The sequence below is a fragment of the Nannospalax galili genome, unplaced genomic scaffold (assembly GCF_000622305.1).
Source record: "Nannospalax galili isolate Female #2095 unplaced genomic scaffold, S.galili_v1.0 scaffold538, whole genome shotgun sequence".
Lineage (NCBI taxonomy): Eukaryota > Metazoa > Chordata > Mammalia > Rodentia > Spalacidae > Nannospalax > Nannospalax galili.
Window position 1 is genome coordinate 5,341,613 of NW_008343842.1, and position 26,296 is coordinate 5,367,908.

The window sequence follows — 26,296 nt, forward strand, 5'->3', positions numbered from 1 at the left end:
CTGTGAATAAAGTGTTTTTCTATCACCCGTGTGTCCTTCTTTTTTTTTTTTTTTTTTTTTTTTTCCTTTTTTTGAGACAGGGTCTCCCTATAGCCCCAGCTGTCTGGAACTCACTATGTAGACCAGGCTGGTTGACTAAGACTGGTTGGCCAATGAGCACACTGGGAGGAGCTCTGGTGGGGTAGACTGAATTATTTCAGTCAGGTGCTCCACTGTATTGATGGTCTGCCTTTGCTTCCTCTCCAACAGACACCTGGCTTTAGGAGGGCATCGGGGTCATGTGGCTGCCCTCGATTGGGTGACAAAGAAGCTCATGTGTGAGATCAATGTCATGGAAGCAGTGCGGGACATCCAGTAAGTGTTTTCTCTGCTGGTGGTCCATGGGAGTGGGGCAGGGACAGCCCATCCCAACTGGATGACAGCTTGTCCTGTTCCCATGAGACCATGCCTCCCTTCCATTCAGGTTCCTCCACTCTGAGGCACTGTTTGCTGTTGCTCAGAACCGCTGGCTTTACATCTACGATAACCAGGGCATCGAGCTCCACTGTATCCGCCGCTGTGACCGTGTAACCCAGCTTGAATTTCTCCCTTTCCACTTTCTCCTGGCCACAGCTGTGAGTGGCTGTGGAGCACAGGGTTGGGAGGCTGTCCTTGGGAGGAGCATTCTACAACTAGAACTCAGTCATTTTCTCTCAGTCAGAGACGGGGTTTCTGACCTACCTGGATGTGTCCGTGGGAAAGATTGTGACAGCTCTGAATGCTCGGGCTGGCCGGCTCAGCGTCATGGCTCAGAACCCTTACAATGCTGTCATCCACCTTGGACACAGCAATGGTCAGTTCTTGGCTTTTCCTGTTTCGTTTTTCCTTTTCTTTTTTCTTTTGAGGCAGAGTCTGTTATTCTGGGCTCAAGCAGCCTTCCTGCCTCAGCTTCCCTAGTAGCAGAAACTACGGGTGGGTGCCAGCTCCCAGCTTGGCTGGTTCTCTGACCATCCTGCCCTGCTTTTTTTCTGTGCTTGTACGTCTCTGCCCTTCTATTACTTTACAAATTAATAAAGTTATTTTTGGTGGTGCTGGGGTTTGAACCTAGGACCTTGTGCATACAGGACAAGTGGTCCTCCATGAGCCACATCTGTAGCTTGCTGTCCTTTAACCTTTTCATCTTGAGTCCTATATTTCCCCCACTGAACCTCAGATTAAAAAAAAAAAGGAAGCGGGAAAAGTGAGGTAATGACTGAGCCCACTGCTCCTGTGTCCAGGCACTGTGTCCTTATGGAGTCCAGCCATGAAGGAGCCGCTGGCAAAGATTCTATGTCACCGAGGCGGGGTGCGGGCTGTGGCAGTGGATTCTACAGGCACGTAAGTCACTTGAGGATAAGGTGTTGGTCATGGCTGGACGGAAAGGGATTCTGCAGCCAGGCCATCTGGGCGTGTCCTCCAGTTGCCAGTGATCAATGTAAGTGTGGGCATGTGATGCAATTTGTGTGTGCCAATTTCCTGGCCTTGAGAGGATGTGCGTTTGGCTCGGGGTTAATAAGTTTTTTCCTGCAAGAGCCAGAGCCAAATAGTAAATACAGACTTTGCTCCTGCATGTCACATATAAGATAGGTAGCCAGAGTCTGCGGGAGCCATTGCCCAGGTGATGGTACTTTGTTGTCACTCAGGTGCCTTTTGTCATCCTAGACTTAGTGGATCCCTCACTTGACGCATCATCTCACTCCCAGAGTTCTTTCCTGTTCTTATTTACCCAGAATTTCTTTGACCCCCCTGAATTCAACTTTTTTTTTTTTTTTTTTGGTTTTTTTTTGAAAAGGTCTCCCTGTAGCCCCAGCTGGCCTGGAACTCACTATGTAGGTCAGGCTAGCCTGCCTGTGTCTGCCTCCTGAGTGCTGGGATTAAAGGCGTGTGCCACTACGCCTAGTGTCACCTGCTGTTTGATCTTTTCTTGTCCCCCTGGATCTGTCCCCTCTGCTGTGGCAGGCGTGAAGTAACCAGTTCCCAGCTCACTTCTTGGCAGGTCCATTTGCCACAAGCCACTTTCCTCTTACGCTGGTGCTCAGGAATTTTCTACATTAGGTACAGACTACATAACTTTCAACTTAAATTTTTATTTTTTAAAATTATTTTTATGTGTATGGGGTGTATTGTCTGCTTGTGCGTAAGTGCACCTGTGTCCTGCAGTGCCTGCAGAGGTCAGAAAAGGGTGTTGGATTCCTTGGAACTGCAGTTAACAACAGTTGCTAGCTGCGATGTGGGTGCTGGGAATCGAACCCAGGTCCTCTGCAAGAACACAGTGCTTTTAACCATTGAGCCATCTCTCCATCCCTTAATGTTTAAGTAGTAAACAAAGGTAGGCAAAGGGACAGCCAGGCACTACTGACTTCCAAAGCCTTCAGGATGCTCAGACCTCTTTAGCTGACACAATTGCCTGGGTGGACAGGGATCTGTTCTGTCCTTTCTCCTTATGTGCCAGCCTGGCTCTGGAGAGTGGGGAAGCTTATCTGAAGCTCCATGCCATGGTTGTGCTGGACCTGAGCTGCAGCTTGCTCTACCTGAGTTAGGACCCTGGGGCCCAGACCTTGATCACCTAGTCCACTGAAGCCCAGTGTAGTCCACACATTCCTGCTGAGCACCCCTGGACCTTCAGCCCCCCTGCTTACCCACTTCTCCTCAGGCCACAGAACTCTAGATGAAGCCGACCTCTTTCCCCAAGAGGCTTTGCGCAAGCTGGCTTCTGGAGACTGAACTGCTTCCTGCAGGTTTAGCAGTATGGGAATGTACTGCATGTGCTTGGCTGTGGGCTGTTTACCTCTGGGATCCTATACCTGGTTATGTGTCAGGGAGAGTAGCCTGCATATGTGGCTTTTTGGGTGTTTTTAACACATGATCTCATTGTGTAGGCCTGGAACTTGTGTAGGCCAGGCTGGCCTCCCAATTAAAGGTTGGCACTGCCACATCTAGCTAGGGGCCGCTTTGTCTAGCTGGGCCTCTGTTGGGTTCTGTCACAGGATGACCCTATGCTCATAGAACTTTTCAGTTCCTCCTGGATTCATAGCAAGGCTGAGAGAATCCATGACCCCTTGACACACACACATGACCCCAGCTTGACGCATCCCCCTGCAGCTTCAACACAGAGGCTCTGGCCTCTGGAAATAGGCAACACACAGTGTGACTCCCTTGTCCCCAGTCCTTCAGGCAGAGGAGAGGCAGGACAGGCTGTCTAGTGCTTTACTTCACTGCTACTCACGTGCGTTTTCTCAGGACACCATGGTTTTCATCTGTTATGTTGCTCAGGGAGCCGTGTTGGGCTAGTGAGCTGTGGGTCTTGTCTGACTTAAGGAAACCCTACAGACAGCCCTCTCCCTGTTCACAGTTATATTTCTCACCAACCCTGAAGAAAAACCTCTGCTTTAATTTCTGTCCACACCTGGTGTCAGTGAAGTTGGACCTGCTGTTACTGCTCAGGTCCCACCTTGTCAGGGAAGCCCTCCCTGACCTCTATATGTGGACCGAGGCACCCTGCTGTCCCCAAACTGAACACATTTAGGTATAGATGCATATGTTCTTCTAAGTACCTGTGAGTTGTGCAGGGCAAAGTGGTGCCATGAGGCACAAGGGCGTTCACCAACACCAGACAGGCCCGGGCTGGGACTTAGTTGCCCAGCAGCCTGAGGCCCTGGGTTCAACAAAACCCAAAAAGAAACTGCCATCCGGCCTTCGGCTTCTGTGCAAGGGAAGCAGGAGGCAGGGCTGTGAAATGTACCCTCGCGTCAAGTGTGACTATTATTATTACTAGGCTTTTCCTCCATATCTGGATTTGACACTTGGTCTTGACCACAGGACTTAGCAGACACCTCCTGAAGATGAATTTGTCCATTTCCCATGCAGGTACATGGCTACTTCTGGCCTGGACCATCAGCTGAAGATCTTTGACTTGCGAGGGACATTCCAGCCTCTGAGTGCTCGTACTCTGCCCCAGGGAGCAGGGCACCTGGCCTTTTCCCAGCGGGGACTGTTAGCTGCGGGAGTGGGTGATGTTGTCAACATATGGGCAGGGCAAGGCAAGGCCAGCCCACCCTCCCTGGAGCAGCCCTACCTCACTCACCGGCTGTCGGGCCATGTGCATGGACTCCAGTTCTGTCCCTTTGAAGATGTGCTGGGCGTGGGGCACAGTGGGGGCATCACCAGCATGCTGGTTCCTGGTGAGTGGGCCAGGGGTCAGGGCATGAGTGGATATTTGAGTGGGTCTTAGCCAGCCAGAGGCACGGCAGTGGCCAGTCCAGAGCTGCAGGCATGGATTGAGGTTCATGTTCCTTCCTCCCTCTAGGGGCTGCTGAGCCCAACTTTGATGGTCTGGAGAACAACCCGTACAGGAGCCGAAAGCAGCGCCAGGAGTGGGAGGTCAAGGCTCTGCTGGAGAAGGTGAGCTCTGCTGGAGCAGGTGAGCTCTGCTGGAGCAGGGTCCATGTGGATCCAGGCGGGGCGGAGGGTTTGGCAGTGTCCCTTCTGTGGCTCCTTGACCCATTCCTGTCCTGTGACACCCCCAGGTACCTGCAGAGCTCATTTGTCTGGACCCCCGAGCCCTGGCACAGGTAGATGTGGTCACTCTGGAGCAGCAGAAGAAGGAGCGGATAGAGAGACTGGTATGGAGCAGCCCTAGTGCCCAGACCCTTCACCCCTGTGCCCCACTTTCTGAAGTGGTTTGACAGATACTGCCAGGTGAGGCTGCTGGTTTCACTCCTTCCCTTCCTTAGGGCTACGACCCTGATGCCAAGGCTGCCTTCCAACCCAAACCAAAGCAGAAGGGCCGCAGCTCCACAGCAAGCCTGGTGAAGAGGAAGAAGAAGGTCATGGACCAGGAGCACAGGGTATGTGCACTGGGGGGAGGCTTGTGGGGGCAGGTTGCACCTCTTGCTCTTCCCTCAAGCCTTGTCGGTATCTGCTCATCTTGTCTGTGTCCCCAGGACAAAGTCCGGCAGAGCCTTGAGCAGAAGCAACAGCAACAGAAGCAAGAGAAGGCCAAGCCCACTGGAGTCCGGCCATCTGCACTGGATAGATTCATGCACTGAGCCAGAGATCCCCACCCTGACTTAGGTGGCCAGAGAGCTGGCTCAGCACACAGAGGTGCTTATCTCGAGACCAGAGGACCTGAGCTGGAGTGCCAGAAAACACATGGTGGAAGGAGATAATTCACTCCAAGTTGTCCTCCAACCTTCACATGTATACAGTGACATGACTGTGTACACATACACGATTACCCATGGAAGAAAGGGACTATTTCCTGCATACCTTAGTCCCAGTTGGGGACAGGCAGCCAGCCCCTTGGATGGGTTGGTATTAAACGGGAATTTTTGGAGAATGTGTCTGGATCATCCTATAGATCTGTTCCCTGCCCCCATGCTGCATAGGGGTATTCTAGACTCAGAGCTCACTGCCCTGCCTCTGTCTCCCACCCCATACCTATGTTGACCTGACTGTAGCCATACTGTGGGGACCTTTTCCCTGAGAGGCTGTCCTTCCTGTGTTCCCAAGGTGTCCTGCTGTCCGGCAGTATGGGACCCTCTGGGCAGTCTGGACGCCTGCCTGGTGAAGACACTGCACTTGAGGGCAAGAGACAAGTTTATTGAGGGGGCTCCTGCCTCTGCCCTGTCTTGCTGGTGAGAATGGTTTGACCCTATTTTGTTCCCCCTCTCGTTGGAGCTTGCAGGCCAGGCCCCAGTGTCTCTATCCTGCCTGGTGCAAGAGAGGACACAGCCTGTGCACTGGGCCTGAGGGAGACGTCCCAGGGTGTCCCCTGAACAGGCACCTCGATCCTCTCTTGGGGACCCAGGCCCTCAGCCACTGAGCCAAGCTATGAACCGGCACCGCAAGATGCCCAGGAATCCCTGGAGCCAGGAACAGAAGGGCGCAGTCCTCTCAGCCTTCAGCCCATTCACCAGCTTCCAGACTTGCTCCATCTTCAAGGGATCCACCCTGTGGGATGTCAGCAGGAATTTCCCATAGCAGCACCGGTCCAGGGGGTAGTGGGTGGCACCAGCCAACTTGACACAGTGTGTGGGGGCCAGGCCGCCTCGACGGGCACTAACTCCCACAAAGACGTCTTCTAGTGGCAGAGGGGGTGCCCGACTGGCCACCCTGAGGATGAGCTGCACAGCAGAGGCAGACAGCACGTACCCCGTGCCCGACGCATAGGGGGGGAAGGGACCCCAGGTCTCCGGCCACAATTCTTCTGACACCTGGTGCCGCCCCCCTGGGGTCCGGGAGGGGGTCACCCTCCAGTGCACTCGGCCCAGGTACAGGAGTGGCACGTCCTCGCCGGCGCCTGCGGCCCCTCGCTGGGGGACCCCGCCCTTCCGCCATCGCTCCGAGGGTCCCCCTCTCAGCACCAACTCCGACACCAGCTCTGGGACGTTGACGAACACGTCGTCGTCCGTCTTGAGCACGTAGCTGGCCCTGGGGCAGTACTTGTCCACCCAGCTGAGCCCGCTGAGGGTCTTGAGGGTGAGGTTGCGGTACGAGTCCTGGAAGGACGCCTGCAAGATGTCCCCGTGCGCCGCCGCCTCCGAGCCCAGGTCCGGGCGCTGCGCCGCGGGCTCGCCCAGCAGGAAGAGCGTGCGTACCCGGAGGCCGCGGGTCTCGCGGATGGCGCCCCACGACCCGCGGATGGCGGTCCTCTGGCTCAGATGCTCCGGGGCCGTGGACACCAGGATGAGCAGGAAGGGCGGCGGGCCGGGGCCCCCGCAGGCCCCGGGGTTGGGGATCAGGAGGCGGGGCAGCGCCAGCGGCGGCCCGGGCGAGGCGGGGGCGGGCAGCAGGGAAGCCAGCGAGAGGCTGAGCAGCTCCTCCCCAAGGCCAGAGGGCCCGAAGAGGGTCCAGACGACCACCAGCAGCAGCACGGCCAGCAGGACGCGCCGGAACAGGCTGAGGGGCATGGCGAGCCGCCGAGGCCTGCAGGAACCGGGCGGTTGGTGCGCGGGGCTGGGCCTAACCGGCTTGCGGCCGCGGCCGGGACGGGACGGCGAGGGGCCCCCGGCACATCGCGGGGTGCGGGCGGCAGGTGGAGCAGGTGCAGCCGCCGCCCGAGACAGCTAACCCGCCTAACCCACCTCACAGCGGAGCTCGGCTCCATGGCCGGCCACAGCCCCGCCCCCTTCCCATCATGCCACTGAGGGCGGAAGCAGAGCAGTGCGCCGCGTACATCCTCGCCCGGCCGGCCCTTCCGGAGTGTTTGTCCGCAATTCTGCCCTCCCCGTCCCAGCACTACCGAGTGCCTGGCCCCGGGGTGCCCTGCTAGGACCCCACTTCTGCCCTTCCCAGCACTGAGTGCCTGGCCCCGGGGTGCCCTGCTAGGATCGCATCCTGGGGAAAACAGGGTGGTCCACACCCGCGACTCACCGGAATGCCGTGCTGTAACCACCCCCCTCACAACAGCTCTTCAGCCCCAGACCAGGTTGCTTAGGGCCAGCCTACATTTCCCTTGAGGTTAATGTGGCCCCACCTCTCTCACCTGTAACAGTACCCGCCTAGATAGGTCCAACAGCCAGTGGAAAACAGAGCCACAAACAAGGAAGCAGCAGCCCCTGAAGGAGCTTATCGCATCTCAGTCCAGAGGTCCAAGTCCAGCAGGGTTCTAAGGGGCAGGCTGTAGGCCCTCAAGGTGGTTCTACACAGTTCTAAAGTCGGTCACAGCTGGGGGCAAGTTCCCACCCAGAGACCCCAAGGATATCCCAACCTGCGAGCAGGCCACCTGAGGTCAGTGAAACTCAATGAATGACGAGGGCCCCAAACCATCTCCATCATGAGACTAAGAGAAGCAAAGATTGACGCCATCGGTATATAAACTATTTATTAACAGAAAAAAAGCCTACAGACTCATTTCTTCTTGGACACACCCACGGTACGACCCCGGCGGCCAGTGGTCTTGGTGTGCTGACCTCGGACACGAAGGCTGCAGGAAGGAAAAGTTACAGGTTATGTATCTGGCTTAAGGAAGGGCTGCCTGGAGGGCAGGGAGCACTGGGAGACTAGACCAGGTGGGCATCCCCAACTCACCCCCAGAAGTGGCGCAGTCCCCGGTGCGCTCTGATCTTTTTCAGTCGCTCCAGGTCCTCACGGAGCTTGTTGTCTAGACCATTGGCCAGAACCTGGATTTGGGGGTGGGCCATGCCTGGTTCACTCCCTGGTCACTTGTGCCCTTCCTGCCCAAAAACCCTCCCACCTCAGCCCCACACCTGGCTGTATTTTCCATCCTTCACATCCTTCTGTCTGTTCAAGAACCAGTCTGGGATCTTGTACTGTCGAGGATTCTGCATGATGGTGATCACACGTTCCACCTGGCAGGCAGGACAAGGTCAGAGCTAGATGGCCATTTCCAGGGCAGGTCCACCTGCAGACCCCTTCCTGCCCTCACCTCATCCTCGGTGAGCTCTCCAGCCCTCTTGGTGAGGTCAATGTCTGCTTTCCTCAGCACCACATGAGCATATCTTCGCCCCACACCCTGAGGTAAGAAAGTTTTGAAATTAGGTCTGAACCAACCTTTTCCTCCCCTACTCCACAAGCTCCCAAGGACCGGCTGTGGTGCACTGCCTCCTATCCTAGCACTCGGGAGGATGAGGCAGGACTGCAGACTTTGAAGCCACTTCAGCGTCAAACCTTGCTCAATCCACTCAACCCCACGGAAGGCAGACCGTACAAGTGACCCCAGTACCTTGCAATTTTCCAGTCCGCTCCTCCCACACCATTTCCAGATGTAGCAGAAACCCAAAAGCCCCTGAAGCCCAGTGCGCAAGTTTTTAAATTTTGAGGTTTTAAAGCTCTAAAGTTTTCAATTATTTTGTCATGCAATGCCCTCAGAGGCCAGCAGAGGGTGTCAGAGCCCCTGGAACGGAAGCTATGGATGGTTGCTTGCCATGTGGACACTGGAAACAGCCTGGGTCCTCTACCAGAGCAGCCTTAACCACCTCTTCAGCTTCTGCATGGCAATGTAGCAAAACCAGGGTCTTTCTGGTTGATCAAGGACGGTAGACCTTCCACTCCCAGCATGGTGTGCATAGAATTCTAAGTTGCCAGGACTTGTACTGGTCACAATTCTTTTCCAAGTCAACAGTGGTGCTAGTGCCCAGTATACCCAGGGAGCCCAGCCCCCTTAAGTGAAACTGACCACAGTGCTCATCAGCAATGCCACCTGGGGGCCCCCTGAATCCACAAACCAATGATATGATAGTTGAGAATGATGAACTGAGTTCAACTGTGTCTCCTTGCCCCCATTTGTTATCTGCCCAGACTCCCAGAATGTGACTTCATGCCCCTTTACAGCAATTAAACATACCAATCAGGGTAGACCCAAAATCCTCAGAAGACAGGAGGGTAGGGCTTTTTTGTGACAGTTTGACCTTCAGAATTGAGTAAACAAATTTGTCAGTTCTAAGTTTGTAGTAACTTGTACCCTACAAACAAAAAATGGCACCTCTTAAAAAATGACTGAAGATCAAATTTGCCAGCCTGACTCAGATTTACTATGGGAAAAGTCATGTCTGAGATTTACCTCAAAATGAGTCCAGGTAGATTTTGAAAGGCTAGAGATGGGACAGTAGTCAAGAGCACTGGGGTTCAATTCCCAGCATCCACATGATGGCCAAAAGTGTCTCTAACTCCAGTTCCAGGGATCAGATGCCCTCTTCTGGCCTTCCTAGGTATTAGATGCACCTGGCACACTTGCCGGCAAAATACATAAGATTGAATATTGACAGGGGCTAAATAGGTTCCCCAGGCTAGCCTTAAACTCATGATCCTCCCAGCTTACTTTCTATTTTGTTTGGGGCAGGTCTCACTACACACCCCTGGCTGGCTGTGAATCCACATTCGCATGCCTCTCAAATGCTAGAACTAAAGGCCTACACTACCATGCCCAGCTCTTTCTGATCTAAGGGCCTGGCCATTTCAACAATTTCAAGCAGTATTCAGAGCTTGATAGAAGCACTGGAACTTTAACAGGACAAGAGCGCTTGCCCAACCCTTTCCAAATAACCCACAAGTACCACCTTAATTGAGGAAGAACAGCAGCCAGCTCAAACAGAGAAAATGAAGGCATTCTGCAGTCAACTTCACAGGATCTGTGCTGCCTCTCCTTATGGACCTTCCTTTGTCCTTGGGGACCTCCTTCTGTTTTTTACCCTTTCTTTGCTATTGCTTAGCACTGCACTTTAACCACTTCTGGAAGAATTTACCACACACCACCTCTTTCCCACTTAATCTCCTTCGAATTACCCTCCTGTAAGTTAACTATAGTTATCTCTCAGAGCGAGGAATTGCTGGGTTCCGAAGAGGCAGAACAAATACAGCACAAGCATCCTCTGAACCACAAACAGCTAGCCTGGCATTCCCTAGGTAGAGGAGGCTAGCCTTGATCTCAGATCTGTCTCCCAAATGCCGGGATTAAAGGCATTGCACCACCATGCCCAGCCTCACAACTTCCGCAAAGGGCAATTTATTTACTTTCCTAGAATTTCACATCTAGCAGAAGGAAGCTATCCTCAGGTCATTTAAGAACACAATAGAACAGAAAGAAGAGAATTAAAAGAAAACAACAAAATACGGTAACTCACATTTGATGAAAACCAACCCAACTCTTATTTGACTTCCCTTGAACTACACAAGCTCGGTTTATTTTATAAAACTTATTTACTAGCTTCCTTTAAATTCCTCAGAATCATCGCATAAGCTGGGAAGGGGCACAGATTTCGTCCTGGCCTCCACAGAGCGCGCACATTTTGATAAATGTTAATAAAATAAGGAAGACCAGGAATTCATCAGCTCTGCAGAGAGAATTATTCAAGCTTCCATTTGAATTCTTGCCACAAGCCAAACACGTGTCGGCTTCCACTTCAACGGGAATACACACTGCCTGTATTTTATATGTATCTTCTGCACACCACCCCCCCACTAAACATTTGGGCCATTGCTGTCGATGTCTACCCACCTTTGTTGTCCCTAAATAGTTCAATTTTCAGGGCACATACATTTCACAGAAGGGTTGCTGCTCCGAGGATCAAGGAAATCCTCACTTACAGATGGTCCAGGAAGACCTTAGCAAGGCAGGGTCGGCAACCACTCCCCAGCCCCCTACGGTTCTGGCCTAGCTTTAAGACTACCCTGTGACTTTTAGGACCTACTTTCCATGGTAAAATCTGTTAGGAGACTCAGTCACTAGCCTTAGTCATCTACCTATTTCTTTTTCTCTGTCTTTTCCTAAGCCAGCAGCTAAGGTGATCCGGACAGGACCAGTTTCCTCCATCTCGCCTCTTTCACAACACAGGCCTGCATATATTTACCTTAATGGCAGTGATGGCAAAGGCTATTTTCCGCCGCCCATCGATGTTGGTGTTGAGTACTCGCAAAATGTGCTGGAACTTCTCAGGGATCACTAGAGACTGAAAGAGTAGAGGGGGGACCAGTCAGACACCAGTCACTTCTACCAACCCAAACGGCCAGTACGACGGAGGAGCAAAGAACCCCTCCTTCCCCAAGTTCTCAAGCCGCAACTCCTCCGTCCTCAGTAGCGACAGCAAAGGCTCAAGCGCGGGAAAATGCAACCTCCGACATAACGGTGGACACGGGCTGGGGCCCAAAGAGCACTGGGCAGGGAAGGCAGGCGCCCCCCGCCCCGCCCCCAGCCAAGCTTCTGGCAACTTTGGCGTCCGGGGAGTGACCCCTCCTCGGGCCCGGCTCCCCGGAACCCCACGTCCTGGGCTGTCCCCTCTCGGGGGCGCGAGCCATCACTGCACACAAAGCTGCAGATCCCCAGCACAGGACCTCCGCAGAGTCCTGACGGCACACCCTCCCCGCCCCGGCCCTGATGTCGCCGGATCCCAGGACCTAGTCCACTCTTACCATGGCGGCGGCACAAGCGGCAGCGTGTAGGCCTCCTGTGGAAGAGAGAGCGGAAGTGACGTCCCGTCCTTATATAGCTTCTTGGAGGAAGAGGCGGGGCTAACGTAGAGGGGCGCTTCCGAAAACTGCCCCCCTCCCAGTTGAATTTTGAGATTTTTTTTTCAGGATTGGGTGCCAAGACTTCCGGTACAGCCGTCTTTGCAGTCCCTATGGTTCCTACATAGGTGGGCAGCGAAGGTACCGGAGCGAGCTGGTGTTTGCGACTTCCACCGTCTCCCGGGCCCTGGGGCGGAGAAGTCAAAGTCTTAAACGGAAGGCTGGAGCCAGACAGTTGAACTCAGATATCTGGGAACGTTTTTGCCCCGTGAAAGACCTCCTGGGACTTGTCTTACTTCGGGAAACGGAGATCTCGAGACTGACAGCTGCCGGAAGTGAGGCTGTGGGGATGGCCGCCGCGACGACCATGGCGGCAGCGGCCCGGGAGCTGGTGTTGCGGGCTGGAGCCTCGGATATGGAGGAGGAGGAGGGCCCGCTGGTGAGAGCGCCGGGCTGTTTGACCCCGGTGGTGTCGTCAGGTCGTCCCTTGCCTCGGAACAGAGTGGGCTGGGTTCAGGCCCCGAGTCGGAGTCTGCCTGCTACAGGGATGGTCCTGGCTTGGCTCTCCATAACCTTGCTTAGACAGGACGAGCCTTAGTACCGACCAGAGTGACTGAAACTCAAGTTCCGGGGGCACTATTTCAGTTTCCTATTCACATTCATCCATCTATATTTCTTTCTTTCTTTTTCTTTCTTCACAGCTTCCTTCCTTCCCTCCTTCCCTCCTTCCCTCCCTCCCTCCCTCCCTTCCTTCCTTCCTTCCTTCCTTCCTTCCTTCCTTCCTTCCTTCCTTCTCTTTCAGAAAAGAGAATATAGCGTGAAGGGCTAAGAACCTGGAGACTGGAGCCCGTTGCCTGGGTTCTAATTCCCCCTCTGCCACTTGAAAGCTGTGGACCCTTCCCCCATCCCTAAAGTGGAGAAAATATTAGGACCTACCACATAGGTCGTCGTTAGGATTAGATGGATGAGTTTGTGTAAGGTGTCACCTGGCACAACACTGTCAGCCGACAATTCCAGAAGGCTTGGGGCTCCCCAAGGGTGCGGTAATAGAGGAGTCTGGGGGTCCTAAATTCAAAGGCACATTCTTCTTCCTAATGAGAGATGTGCATCCTCTTCATTACGTGACTTTGTCCTATTCCTTACCCATTAGCCCAAGGAAGATTGAGTAGGTTGTGAGAATCAGTGTGAGAATCAGAATCTTTTGACTCAATGCATATGGCTCCCCAGCAAACGCGCCTTTCCCTTCACTTGGAGGACTTGGGTTATCCAGTTACATTTTGTCCCATGTGTCGTCTGTAGTCGTCATGTGCCCCCCACCCCGTCTTTTCGTGTATTCCACATTCATCAACCTGTCCTTCTCTAGGGTCCAGGAGTCCAAGAGCCCCTACAACTTGGGGAGTTGGATATCACTTGTGATGAATTCATCCTGGATGAAGTGGATGGTAAGTGATGGCATGGGTTGGGGGCAGAGCACAGTAGCCCCCCCCTTATCCTTTAGGAATGTGTTACAAGCACCCCAGTAGATGGCCCCCAGTATCTGCATATTTTTTAAAATTTTATGCATAAAGTTTAACTTATGAATTGAGGTTTAGCTTATAAGCTAGGCACAGTAAGAGCTGAGGAACAAGCCTGGGGTGGTGGCACACACCTTTAATCCAGCACTCAGGAGGCAGAGGCAGGTGGATCTCTGTGAGTTCAAGGCCAGCCTGGTCTACATAACGAGTTCCAGGTCAGGCCAGCTGGGACTACAGGGAGACCCTGTCTCAAAACACCAAAACAAAAAAAAAAAGAAAGAAAAGAAAAAAAATGAGGAACAATAAAAACAGTGTGGAATAATTGTTATAACACACCATCATTGGCAACATAACTGCATTTGCACTACTTTTTGGCACTCTGATTGACTAAAACTAAGGCTTCATTGGGCATAAGCACTTCCATATGCAGTCAGTCAGTTTGATAACTAAGACAGCAACTGAGTGACTAACAGGCTAGTATCACATGCAACATGGATTCACCAGGCAAAGGTGATTACTAGCCTAGGTAGGGTGAGAGTTTTACATGGGTCAGAGTGGCACACAATTTAAAGCTTACAAGTTATTTCTGGAAATTCCCATTTGATATTTTTGGTTCTTGGGTGATTGTAATGGAAACAGTAGAATATAAAACTGTGTCTAAAGGGAATGTTCCTGTAAGCTGAGAGGGATGGGAGCTAGAAGGACTAAAGTGGGATTAGTATGCACATGCTCAGTGTGGGCAGAGGGAGCTGAGCGGCTGGATCCTCATGGTAGACTTCTGTTTCCAGTTCACATCCAGGCGAATCTGGAGGATGAGTTAGTGAAGGAAGCTCTCAAAACGGTGAGGGTCTCAATTGTGCCTCCCCTCCCCACCTTCTCTCCTCTGGGCCTTTTCCTCTGCCAAAAGTGGGGGGAGATGTCTGGCTCTTGTGATATTGGTGTCTTACTCTCTAGCCCTTCACCGATTCTGTTCTGGTGTCCCTTCACTGTGACTTCTTCCTCACCTCTTCCCTTTGTGTCTGCCAGGGTGTGGATCTCCGACACTATTCAAAGCAAGTGGAGCTGGAGCTACAGCAGATTGAGCAGAAATCCATCCGGGATTGTATCCTCCAGCAGAGGGAAAAGATGGTGTTAGTGACACAGGGTTTTGTGAGGCGTGATGCAGACAGCCATTTTCTCCCTGAGGTTTACCTCACTAGGGGAGAATTTAGAGAGGTACTACAGGTCTGAAGATCTTCATGTTCCCTGTGGAACCCTTGACTTTTGTGGACCAGACATCCAAGAGAGTGAGAACATAGCATCTCTGCACAACCAGATCACAGCCTGCGATGCTGTCCTGGAGGTTGGTGACTGTCGCCTGTGGCCAGTGATCACCCTGAACCAGCTCATGCCTTCTGGTGCCATTCTTAGGTCATTTGCTTCTGGTGGGGACAAGTGAAGGTCACTTCAGGATGCCCTCAACAGGCCCTTTCTCATTTGTGTGTATGCATGTACGTGTGCATAGTACATGACTATGTTGGTTTCCTTGGAGCTGGAGTTACAGGCAGTTGTGAGCCACCCAGTGTGGGTGCTGGGAACTGACTTCAGGACTTCTCGAAGCAAGCACACCCTCGTAACTGCTGAGCCATCTCTCTCAAGCTTCATCAGGAGTCCTTTTTTTGTTATTGTCATTTTGTTTTTTTGGTCTTTTTGACACCAGGTCTCTTCCTTATAGCCTCAGCTGGCCTGGAACTCTCTGTGGAGACCAGGCTGGCCTTGATATCACAGAGATCCACCTGCCTCTGCCTCCCAAGTACCAGGACTAAAGGCTTGGGCCACCACACTTCAAAGGAGTCCTTTTTTGTTTTAACTGCTGTAATTAATGTTATTTCCATGTAACCTTTGTGGGGCCTTACTATCTCCCACCCTTCAGGATTGCTGGGTACTAGGCTACTCACCCGGCTACTTAGTTCCCCACTTGTCCTCTAGTAACCCCACGACACACCCACAACATCTTCTGCCCTTCCCCCAGCGCATGGAGCAGATGCTGGGAGCTTTTCAGAGTGACCTCAGCTCCATCAGCTCTGAGATCCGGACCCTGCAGGAACAGTCAGGAGCCATGAACATTCGACTTCGTAATCGACAAGCAGTTCGGGGGAAACTTGGGGAGCTTGTAGATGGGCTGGTTGTGCCCTCTGCTCTGGTCACGTGAGTCACTGGTTTAAAAGGTCATAATGTCCATAGCAGGAGGTGGGGCTAGGTGACCTACGGTATTTATGATGTATTTCTCCAGGCTTAGATTGTCAAGTACCTTCTAGAAGCCTGGTGTGGTGGCTTGTGCCTATAATCCCAGTGCTTGAGAGGTTGGGGCAGGAACATTGCTACAAGTTCAAGGCCAGCCTGGGATGTAGAGTAAGACCTTGTCTTTTCAAAAAAGAAAAAGGGGCTGGAGAGATGGCTCAGCAGTCAAGAGCACTGGCTGCTCTTCCAGAGGACCTGAGGGTTCAGTTCCCAGCACCCACATAGTGGCTAACAACTGACTGTAACTCCAGTTCCAGGGAGTCCAACACCCTCTTCTGGCCTCCATGGGCATTGCATGCATGTGGAACACTTACATGAAGGCAAAATGCTCACACATTTAAAAGTAATACATTCTAGGAGTTAGTAGGTGGGCTAATAGCTTCTAGTACTGCTTTAGCCATCACAGTGAGGATGGAGGTTAGGAGTAACCCAAGGTCAGGTGTGTAGTGAGGGACCCACAGTTTAGGAACTGAAAACTTTGTATATGTGTCCTGATTGCACAAGACCTTGCAAGAATGTAGAGATGACAGACGCTAGCTAAGGGGTGTGGTTTGGGTCTAGTGTAGAGCCAGTGAGTTTCCTTCTGTGCTCCTCAGGGCAATTCTAGAAGTTCCCCTCTGTGCTCCCCTCTGTACCCCTCTGTGCTCCTCAGGGCAATTCTAGAAGCTCCAGTGACAGAGCCCAGGTTCCTGGAGCAGCTGCAGGAGCTGGACGCCAAGGCAGCTGCAGTCAGAGAGCAGGAGGCACGAGGCACAGCTGCCTGTGCAGACGTCAGAGGCGTGCTTGACCGGCTCCGGATCAAGGTGGGGGATGGGGCTGGACCCCCAGGGACTACTAGAACTGGACTCCCCAAGAAGCCCCACCTCTTCCCAGTGCAGCTTATCCTTACCCCTTTGGTTTTCCTGAACATCTTAGGACATACTAAGGAAGGGGCTGGGGACAGGGCTCAGCTGGTAGAGTGCTCTCCTAGCGTGCATGAAGCTCTGGGTTGTAGCCTAGCACTGCATAAGCTGGGCATTGTGGCACGTCTGGTGCAGCACTCAGGAACTGTAGGCAGAGGATTAGAAGTTCAAGGTCATCTTCAGCTACATAGAATTTGGGACCAGCCTGGGATACATGAGACCCTGTATTTAAAAAAAAAAATACAAACCCAAGACAAAAAAACTGAGGTAGTCTCTACCCTTCCTCGACCATGGCATTTGTCATGGCCCCCGTTCCTTCCACACAGTAAGAGGGCTGCATCTTCACAGCCTGTGTTTGGTCGCCCACATCTAGGCAGTGACGAAGATCCGAGAGTTCATCCTCCAGAAGATCTATTCCTTCAGAAAGCCAATGACCAACTATCAGATCCCGCAGACGGCCCTGCTGAAGTACAGGTTGGCATGCCCGGGCAGGTACAGTGTGGCTTCTGAGCAGTCCAGGGTGGGCGTCCAGGGGTCTGACTTGCCCTGCCCTGCCTTCCAGGTTCTTCTATCAGTTCCTGCTGGGCAATGAACGAGCAACAGCAAAGGAGATCCGGGACGAGTACGTGGAGACGCTGAGCAAGATCTACCTGTCCTACTACCGCTCGTACCTGGGGCGGCTTATGAAAGTGCAGGTGAGGCAAGGGAGGGCCGTGTTCCAGGGCGTGTGGGCTCGGAGGAGGGGACAGCCCTGGGTGAGGATGGCCCGGCCCCCTGCCCTGCTGTGGGAAGAGATGGTTCATCTCTCTTGTTTTCTCTAGTATGAGGAAGTCGCCGAGAAGGACGATCTGATGGGTGTGGAAGACACAGCAAAGAAAGATATCCTGCAGCTGGGGCCTCTCCAGGCTTGGGGCGGATGGGATGAAACCTTTGGGGATGTGAAAGCTGCAGCTTCCCCTCCCTAGAAGGCACACATCATTCGGACAGTAGTGCACATATTGGTGTCAGAGGGCACACAGACCCCTTGAAGCCCAGACTCATGTCAGGTGAAACAAGGCTTTGATTCTGGAAAGAGGGGTGCCTGGGCTGTGAATGACTTCTTGGGGTCCCCAGAGATCTTGGGTCCTCAGCGTGGTTTGTCTCACTGTTTTCCCTGACTGAGACTATTCACGATTCTTCTCCAAGCCATCCCTCCGCAGCAGGAACACCATCTTTACCCTGGGCACCCGGGGTGCCGTCATCTCCCCCACTGAGCTTGAGGCCCCCATCCTGGTCCCCCACACTGCCCAGCGGGGAGAGCAGAGGGTATGAGGGGGCCAAAGGTTCAGCCATGAAAGGGACGCAGTGTGGCGTGGGGAGGCCAAACCTCAGGCAGAGCTTGGCCTTAGATGTGGGTGGGCTTTTTGGAGCCCCTGGCCTGACGTGGTGTTAGGGTTGGGAGCTGTGGACCTGTGGGTGTGCCGAGGGAGACCAGTTGGGAAGCGAATGTCCTGTTTCCAGCTGCAGAGGTGGATGTAGGGTAGTTATAGCTGGTGGAGAGGGCAGTTCTTGTGTCCTGTGTCCCCCACCTCACCACCCATTTAGGGTGCTCTTCCCTGCCTGGAGGTTGGGTGGGGAGAGTCCTGAGTTTCCAGCCACATCCAGGGGGAGTTGGTATTGGATTTCATCTGTCTCTTGTCCCTCCTAGTATCCGTTTGAAGCTCTCTTCCGCAGCCAGCACTACGCCCTCCTAGACAATTCCTGCCGTGAATATCTTTTCATCTGTGAATTTTTTGTTGTGTCCGGCCCAGCTGCGCATGACCTATTCCATGCTGTCATGGGCCGCACCCTCACCATGACCCTGGTAAGCCTCCCATTTCTGTGCACTTGGCCCTCTTGTCTTCAGGGCTCATCTGCACCCAATGGGTCAAAACTAGAGCATTGAAAGCAGGACTCTCTCATCCTAAAGTGCTTGGCCTTTTACTCACAATGTGCTGACTCCCCAAGAAACCCTGACACTTGGGGTCCCTGGGACCACCCCTGATGTGGATGCCCAAGCAGGCGGCAGTACCTGGAAGCCAAGAGTCCTCTAAATCTTAGCACTTTAACTCCAGTTGCAAGTTCAGCCTTGTGCTCTGCTGTCAATGGACTTGTAATAGTAGGAGTTAGTGAGCAAGGGAAGAGCTCCTCAGGCCTGTGGGCAGGGAAGAAGGGGACATCTCCCTGCCCAGTGCCGTGTCTCCAGAGACCTGTGCATTTATTTGCTCGGAGCCACTTGAACAGCAGACTAACAAGTACTCTCTTCCAATCCTCTGCCTGTTCCGGCACACAGAAGCACTTGGAGTCCTATCTGGCCGACTGCTACGATGCCATTGCTGTTTTTCTCTGTATCCACATTGTTCTCCGATTCCGAAACATTGCAGCAAAGAGGGACGTTCCTGCCCTGGACAGGTCACTGAGTCCTAATCCCGCAGGCTTTGATCTCTGTCAGACACAGACACTTTCATCGGGACCTTGGGCTCCTTGACCTCATACTCTTCACCTTCATTCCCATCTGTCCGCTCCAGAGGTAGCATTTATCTTTCTGATTCTGAGTATGCATGCATGCAGGCACGTGCATACACATGCACCCATGATGCAGTCTCATGCTGCCCACCTGAAGAATGCCCCACTCCCCCTCACCTGCCAGCCGAAGTGACTTTGGTTACGCCCACAGGTACTGGGAGCAGGTGCTTGCCTTGCTGTGGCCTCGGTTTGAGCTGATCCTGGAGATGAACGTCCAGAGTGTCCGAAGCACTGACCCCCAGCGCCTCGGGGGGCTGGACACTCGGCCCCACTATGTGAGGGAGGGCAAGGGTAACAAAGGGGCCAGAGGGCTGGGCTCCAAGCTTTACTGTGGGGCCACTAGGGGCAGACTGGGCATGGAGCTATGCTCCTGGTGCATTGGGCCCTGCTCGGGGAGGGGCGGGAGGCTGGAGTTGTGGATAGTGGACAGAGGATGCTGGGAGGTTTTGTCTGCTAGGCAGGGGCCAGTGATTCTCCTCCCCACCTTGCTCCTAGATCACACGCCGGTACGCCGAGTTCTCCTCTGCGCTTGTCAGCATCAACCAGACCATTCCCAATGAGCGTACCATGCAGCTGCTGGGACAACTACAGGTGAGGCTGGCGGGACAGACCTCGGCACATGGAGGGATCCTGCGACCTTGCTTCATCATCTCCTGTGGGCGTTTTCAGGTGGAGGTGGAGAATTTTGTCCTCCGAGTGGCTGCTGAATTCTCCTCCAGGAAGGAGCAGCTTGTGTTTCTGATCAACAACTATGACATGATGCTGGGTGTGCTGATGGTAACTATGACGACTATGACATGATGCTGGGTGTGCTGATGGTAGCACGTCCTCCTCCCCTGGGGATCCCCACTGCTCCTTAGCTCTCTGAGGACAGGGATGATGCATCTTGTTGAGTGTTTCATCCCTGGACTCTGGCAGTGTGGGCATTGTAGGGTGCAGGGGACATGCTGGCATGAAGGCAGCTCTCCCAATGCCCCACCTACCTTGTCTTCCTTAGGAGAGGGCTGCAGATGACAGCAAAGAGGTGGAGAGTTTCCAGCAGCTGCTCAATGCTCGGACACAGGTAGGGCCTGGGGCCTGGGGTGAGGCAGGGGAATTGTATGCGTTGTATTTAGTTGGGGTGTGTTGGGGAGGTGACCTCAACTGTGCAGAATCCATGTTACACCTCTGGGCTTATGACTTGCCACCCTATTATTGGTCTATTTTGTTTAATTTTTTTAATGATATGAATAACTTAAAAGCAAAATAAAAATATAGCTTTGTGTATGCTTTTCTGGGGGAGTTATTCTTATTAATTTGGGGGGGGGGGAATGTGTGTATATCAGCACAAACATGAAGGCCAGAAGACAACTTTGTGAAGTCAGGTCTCTCCTTCCACCTTTCCGTGGGTTCCAAGGATTGACCTCAGATTGCCAGGCTGGCACAGCTGAGCCATCGTACTGGTTCTGTTTGTTTTTGTTTTGATTTGTTTTTATGTGTATGCATGTGAGTGTTAGTGCATGCACATGTGTGTGGGTGCCCAAGGAGGCCCACAGAGGGTATTGGATTCCTTGGAGCTGGAGTTCGAAGCAGTTGTGAGTCACTTGATGTGGGTGCTGTGAGCCAGACTCCAGTCCTCTGCAAGAGCAGCAAGCACTCTTAACTGCTGAGCCATCTCCAGCTCCACAGTATTTTTCTTGAAGAAGACCTCTTTAAGTTAGTGTTTGTTAGTAGTAAACCTTGTTTTTGTTCTTACATAAATGTCCATACTCATGGTTGTTAGGAAAATGTTTTTCTGGCGTATTGTCAGAGTCTACGTTAAGGATCATATTCTCTCAGCCCTTGAAAGATGATTTGACTCTCCCGTCTTCTGGTTTAAATTGTTGCTCATCCTCAGCTACATATATTAAAGTTCAGGGCCAGCCTGGATAATGTGAGACCATCTTCAAAAAAAAAAAAAAAATCCCAAAACAAAGTAATAATAAAAATAAAATAAAACATGTCTGCATTGAGTGTAGTAGTGCATGCCTATAAGTCCCCAGTGCTCTTGCTCTCAAAGATGAGGCAGGATTGCTACAAATTCAAGGCCAGCCTGGGCTACATAAGAGACTTTGTCTCCAAAGAGAGAGAGGTGTTGAGGGGGAAATTGAATCATGGTGTTGTTTGTTATACAGAGTGATGTGTGTGTTCTGACTTCATTTCACACTGTGGCTAAAGTGTGCTGGTGCCTGGTGTGTTTCCCAGAAGCGCGTCCTTGGACGGGAAGATGAGAAGGTTGAGGGAAGTGGCATGTACTTCCACCAGGGAGAACGTAGCGTCTCTGTGTGACGTCAGTGTATCGGTGACCACTGTCTAGACCCAGTGATTAGATTGCTGTGTCTCTAGCTGACCAGACCTTCCTCCTCATCTGGTGACGGGTCCTGAGCCATTTCTTCTGGTCCCAGGTCCAGCTATGTGTGTCGTTCTTCAGTTAAACTTGATTTACATATTTAGTGTGTTGATTGTTTCATTTCTAGAACTTCTGTTTCCAAGTGTGCCCACTGCTGATAGCCTTGTTATTTGCTCATCTCTGGGTCTGTACCCTAACTTAACCTTTCTTACAGTACTGTGCTTGATGGTCCCTGGACGTCCTTGGTGGGCTGAGCGCATTGCTTTCCTGATTGCTGGCCCTCCTGGGAATGAGCATCCTTAGGTGTCTGGTGACTGTGAGTCACTGCTCAGCCTTAATCAGGTGTGGCCGTTGTGTGGCTCTGTGTTAGACCTGATGATATTTTCCTCCAGAGAGGATTTCCTTGAGCTTCTGCTGCACCTGAGGGTATCCACCTGGGTCTGCCATGGTGCCTCTGTGAGGCTCTCGCCAGACACAGGGCTCAGTTTCTCCATCCAAGGCTGGCATCAGGCTTAATTTCCAGATAACTGAGCATTTTGTATATATGTATACATAAACATACATGCAAACATATAAATGTATGTATAAATATATAAATATCATGGTCCTTTGCCTTCTAAGGGCTAGCTGTTCCAGCCCAAGCCTTGGGCTCCAGCCCTTTCTCTTTATCTGTCTTTTCTTATCTTCTTTCCTTTCTTCTTGTGGACCATCTGAAAGAGTCAGGCTTTTACTGAATCTGGCTGTTCTGTGGGATTATCTATACCCAGCTAGCCAAGATGCCAGAATTGGGAAAATCCTTTTGTCCCAGGACTCCTGCCCTATGTGGTGCTTACTTGTCTCTCTAGGAGTTCATTGAAGAGTTGCTGTCCCCGCCCTTCGGGGGTCTGGTGGCATTTGTGAAGGAGGCCGAGGCTTTGATTGAGCGTGGACAGGCTGAGCGCCTTCGAGGGGAAGAAGGTATGAAGATGTGGTCATGGTAGGGCTACGGGGACGTACGTGAAATAGAGCAGTGATAGCATGCAGGGGGTGGGGGTCATCAGGGAAGACTTGCTGGAGGAGTGCCAGGGAAAGGGAAATGGGCCTGGTAGTGAGGCGGCTGTGCCCTGCACAAGGCTTGCTGGGATGAAGTTTGCCCAGCCGGGTTCCTCTTCCTCTCTGACACTTTCTTCCTGTCATCAGCCCGGGTAACTCAGCTGATCCGTGGCTTTGGTAGTTCCTGGAAATCCTCGGTGGAGTCTCTGAGTCAGGATGTAATGCGGAGCTTCACTAACTTCAGAAACGGAACCAGCATCATCCAGGTAACCTGCCCCTCCTAGCCCCTTGCCCATCTCCCATCCTGACTGTTTTCCTGCTCTTCCCTGACTTGGCATCACATAAATACCTTGGTGGGTGACCGCCCGCTGCACCTAAAGTTCTGGCAGAGCTCCAACCTGATGCCTCTCACCGCCAGTCTGATCCCTCCCCGACTTTCCCCTCTGTCTAGGGAGCACTGACCCAGCTGATCCAGCTCTATCATCGCTTCCACCGGGTGCTGTCCCAGCCACAGCTCCGAGCCCTCCCGGCCAGGGCTGAGCTCATCAACATTCACCACCTCATGGTGGAGCTCAAGAAGCACAAGCCCAACTTCTAACGTGCTGGAGTTCGTCCTGAGATCTGCCAGCCTTCCCTGTGGACTCCGCACCCCGTCTCAGACCTCTTATCTCCTGGGGTCCCCCTTTCTGCTTCCTGTTGTCTTCCGGGTCTTTGTTACACCTTGCCCAGCTCTGTTGCCAGGACTCTGCCTCAACAGACTGAGCCTTCTGAGCCTCTGTGCCCACAACCACCTCTCCCGGGGCTTCCAAAGCAACCTCTGTTATCCCAGTTCTGCTACCTCCTGCTGTTGGTACACACCCAGAGGAAGCCTTCCCTGTCTCAGCCTCTGGCTCAAGTCACATCACCATGCCCTGCAGCATGAACCCTCAGTTCTTGGTGGCAGTGCAGGCTGCATCCAAAAATTCAAAGTAATTCTTTTCTGTAGCTTTCTGATCTCAGCTCTCAACAACTTGAACACTAACCCTCACCGTCTGGCTGGAGCACGACTCCAAGGTCAGTCTGTAGGCAATAGTAAGTATTTAAAATGATATGACAGCCTCCATCATTTCCTGTCCCTTTCTTCCTGGGCCTTCGTGTTTCTTCAGCATCTTCCCTCAGACTACTTGAGTTTACACCCTGACGGTCATCTAGAAAGAGGGTTACAAATGGAAACCTCCAGTCTGTTGGTGCTTCAGACCCAAGGTGGGTGGTTGCTTAGAGGAGGGGACTTTTTTGTAATTCTGTAAGGTGGCCTATGGTTAAAAGGGCAGATGCCACCAGGCCCGGGAGTGTGGGCAGCTCTGGGTACTGCCCCGCGAGACTGTAGGAAAAGCCCAGGCAGACTGCCATTGTCTCTCTCCCTCAGGGATGTAGTTCCTCTGCTTGGGGGTGTCATAGCTCCTTGCAAGTGTGCGTAGTGGGGCTGGGGAGTTGGGAGGGTGGGAGTGCCTGTAACACCTGTACCCTCACTGTTGGTCAAGGATGGACCTGGCCGGCATTTTGTCCATTTATATTTGACTCACCACCTTCCTGCTGCCCCACCTAGCACCTGGTTTGAACTGAGTGGATGAACATAGGCGATTAAGTCTTGAGGGGAAGCCAGACCTCTAATCCAGGTTACTTAGGAGGTTGAGGCAGGGGGCGTGCAAGTTCAGAGCCTTCCTGGGTTACAGAGTGGGTTCAAGGCCAGCTTTGGCAACTAAGTAGGACCGCATCTCAAAGAGTAAAGGGCTGGGGGTGATAGGGTACTCCCTAGATTACATCTCCAGCGGGGGGGGGGGGGGGGGACGACCCACAAATCTTCAGGGGAAAGACCCTGCCAAGAAACAAAGGTAAGCTAAGGTGGTTTCCCCCTCCGCAAGGCTTCCTCATTCCCTCCCAGGTCACAGCGCTGCCTTTTTAGGGCTCTGATTGGTTTTGGAAAGAGCATCTCAGCACTTCTCCGAGCCCCAGGCCCTGGGGGTGGGAGTGGTGTAGAGAGGAGGGGAGGGCCGCTCTTGATTGGCTCTTAACTCTCAGAGGCAGAGCCAGGGCTGAATCCCTGCCCGCCCTCTTCCCCGGTCTCAGCTCTGTACTGGCTTTCTCTGGGACTGCCAGGCTCTGCACTAGACCGGGACGGGACCACACCGTGAGTTCGCCCCGGACCGACCCCGGGAGTCCTCCACGTCCCTCCCCTCTTGCCTCTTCCTGGTGTCAATACTGGGAATCCAGATGTTTTGGTGTTTGCTGCCAGCCTCAGCACCAGGCAGAGAAGGGACACAAGGGTTGCTATTTGGGACAAGAAGGAACCTTAGGGTGCTCAGATGAAGAGGGTGGGCCCGAAAGGAGGGTCCTGGATGACCTCGGATGTCTCCCGAGACAGACGGGTGAACAGCAAGCTCAGCTAGCGCTGGGGTGGAGCTCAGAACGTGCCCAGCGTGCCGGAAACCCTGGGTTAAATCCCTGACGACTCCAACATAAGGGCAGTATGGCCTTTCCATCTTTCCCTGCCCTATCCATCCCCAATCCAGAATCAGAGGGTCATGCACACCCTGAGGCAGTGATGGTAGAACCTGAGGGCTCAGGAGGCTCGTGATCCTGAAACCCGGGTGGCATTCGAGTGACACTGGCATGCAGGGTCCGCCCATAGGGATTCTCTGGCCTAAGGGCCTTTCAGTAGAGTGATCCAAAGCTGGGGGAAGGGGGCGCGATGCCCACAAAGACCTCCAGGGGGCAGCATGACCCAAGAGTTGTGGCAGGTCCCGGTGGGTAGGCGTGGGCCGGCAGTTTCCCTGCTCTCTTCATGCGGATGCAGCACAGGACAGCTTTCCCTTCAGCCCCAAATCCTGTGTTTTGTGGTTTGCATGGGTCCTTGTGCGGTCCAGGCTGACACCCAACTTCTGAGGAGATTACACCTCAGACTTCTCCCTCAGCTTTCGCTCAGAACATCACACTTGCCAGGTATGGTGTCCCAGCACATGGATGGCCCAGGCAGGAAGACCAGGAGTTCAAAGCCAGCCTGGGCTACAATGAAACCCTGTCTCAAAACAAAGCATGAAAGACATAGAGCTGGGCGTGGTGGCGCACGCCTTTGATCCCAGCACTCCCGGAGGCAGAGGCGGGCAGATCTCTGTGAGTTAAAGGCCAGCCTGGTCTACATAGTGAGTTCCAGGACAGCTGGGGCTACAGGGAGACCCTGTCTCAAAAAGACCAAATAAAGAGAAAAAATAAAAGATAGCATAGAGGCTTCCCAGACCAGCAACATCTGGGGGTGCTGGAATGACTCCCAGTACTGTTTAGGGGTCTCTCTCCTCCTTTAGAGAAATCTCATTCCCCTCCACTTCTTATAAAAATATAAGCTGGGCACACACCTTTAATCCCAGCACTTGGGAGGCACAGGCAGGCAGATCTTTGTGTGTTTGAGGCCAGCCTGGTCTACATAGCCAGTTCCAGGCCAGCTGGGGCTACCCTGTCTTAAAAAGACAAAAAAAATTTATTCTTTTATTTTTGGTCTTTTTTGGGACAGGGTCTCCCTGTAGCCCCAGCTATCCTGGAACTCACTATGTAGACCAGGCTGGCCTTGAACTCAGAGATCTGCCTACCTCTGCCTCCCAAGTGCTGGGACTACAGGCGTGCACCACTACGCCCGGCTTTTT

At 52.9% G+C, this 26,296-nt stretch overlaps 4 protein-coding genes across 6 annotated transcripts in view; 2 read left to right on the forward strand and 2 right to left on the reverse strand.

Moving 5' to 3' along the window:
- Window positions 1–5,356, forward strand: part of Wdr46 (WD repeat domain 46) — an 8,336-nt gene extending 2,980 nt beyond the window's left edge. The window contains exons 7-15 of the mRNA XM_008840179.3: window positions 250–354; window positions 464–614; window positions 697–832; window positions 1,257–1,356; window positions 3,886–4,199; window positions 4,325–4,419; window positions 4,545–4,640; window positions 4,752–4,865; window positions 4,962–5,356. Of these exons, the coding sequence (XP_008838401.2) occupies window positions 250–354; window positions 464–614; window positions 697–832; window positions 1,257–1,356; window positions 3,886–4,199; window positions 4,325–4,419; window positions 4,545–4,640; window positions 4,752–4,865; window positions 4,962–5,066 (1,216 nt within the window). The 3' untranslated portion in view covers window positions 5,067–5,356. The remainder of the gene's footprint in view (window positions 1–249; window positions 355–463; window positions 615–696; window positions 833–1,256; window positions 1,357–3,885; window positions 4,200–4,324; window positions 4,420–4,544; window positions 4,641–4,751; window positions 4,866–4,961) is intronic.
- Window positions 5,357–5,459: 103 nt separating this feature from the next.
- On the reverse strand, window positions 5,460–7,640 carry B3galt4 (beta-1,3-galactosyltransferase 4). The gene has a single exon (XM_008840178.3). The coding sequence runs from the start codon at window positions 6,927–6,929 to the stop codon at window positions 5,832–5,834; it is 1,098 nt and encodes a 365-aa protein (XP_008838400.1). The 5' UTR covers window positions 6,930–7,640; the 3' UTR covers window positions 5,460–5,831.
- Window positions 7,641–7,823: 183 nt separating this feature from the next.
- On the reverse strand, window positions 7,824–12,358 carry Rps18 (ribosomal protein S18). Of its 3 annotated transcripts, none has more exons than XM_029566975.1 (6): window positions 12,349–12,358; window positions 11,328–11,426; window positions 8,408–8,494; window positions 8,229–8,330; window positions 8,050–8,141; window positions 7,824–7,945 (listed from the first exon to the last, which is right to left on the reverse strand). In XM_029566975.1, exons 1-6 carry the CDS (start codon window positions 12,349–12,351, stop codon window positions 7,870–7,872), a joined length of 459 nt encoding a protein of 152 aa, XP_029422835.1. In that variant the 5' UTR covers window positions 12,352–12,358; the 3' UTR covers window positions 7,824–7,869. The 3 variants fall into 3 exon arrangements, with proteins under 3 accessions (XP_029422835.1, XP_029422836.1, XP_008838402.1); XM_008840180.3 differs by lacking the exon at window positions 12,349–12,358 and adding an exon at window positions 11,887–11,986 and having other exon boundaries at window positions 7,825–7,945; XM_029566976.1 differs by lacking the exons at window positions 8,408–8,494; window positions 12,349–12,358 and adding an exon at window positions 11,887–11,975.
- On the forward strand, window positions 12,083–23,722 carry Vps52 (VPS52 subunit of GARP complex). The gene is made up of 20 exons (XM_008840181.3): window positions 12,083–12,421; window positions 13,346–13,424; window positions 14,285–14,337; window positions 14,523–14,598; window positions 14,771–14,838; window positions 15,508–15,683; window positions 16,429–16,579; window positions 17,052–17,152; window positions 17,241–17,373; window positions 17,500–17,557; window positions 17,850–17,983; window positions 18,366–18,521; window positions 18,990–19,108; window positions 19,374–19,497; window positions 19,718–19,813; window positions 19,892–19,999; window positions 20,220–20,285; window positions 22,436–22,547; window positions 22,770–22,888; window positions 23,074–23,722. The coding sequence occupies exons 1-20, from the start codon at window positions 12,332–12,334 to the stop codon at window positions 23,218–23,220; spliced, it is 2,166 nt and encodes a 721-aa protein (XP_008838403.1). The 5' UTR covers window positions 12,083–12,331; the 3' UTR covers window positions 23,221–23,722.
- Window positions 23,723–26,296: the final 2,574 nt, after the last annotated feature.

Bases quoted from the DNA above. Each gene is read 5' to 3' on its own strand.
- Vps52 (XM_008840181.3), top strand. From the start codon at position 12,332: ATGGCCGCCGCGACGACCATGGCGGCAGCGGCCCGGGAGCTGGTGTTG. The intron at 14,599-14,770 runs GTATCCTCCAGC...TTTGTGGACCAG, and splicing joins GCAGAAATCCATCCGGGATT to ACATCCAAGAGAGTGAGAAC. The intron at 17,374-17,499 runs GTGAGGCAAGGG...TGTTTTCTCTAG, and splicing joins GGCGGCTTATGAAAGTGCAG to TATGAGGAAGTCGCCGAGAA.
- Rps18 (XM_029566975.1), bottom strand. The intron at 8,331-8,407 runs GTGAGGGCAGGA...CCTGCCTGCCAG, and splicing joins GAGAGCTCACCGAGGATGAG to GTGGAACGTGTGATCACCAT. The intron at 7,946-8,049 runs GTGAGTTGGGGA...TCCTTCCTGCAG, and splicing joins GGACTGCGCCACTTCTGGGG to CCTTCGTGTCCGAGGTCAGC.
- B3galt4 (XM_008840178.3), bottom strand. From the start codon at position 6,929: ATGCCCCTCAGCCTGTTCCGGCGCGTCCTGCTGGCCGTGCTGCTGCTG.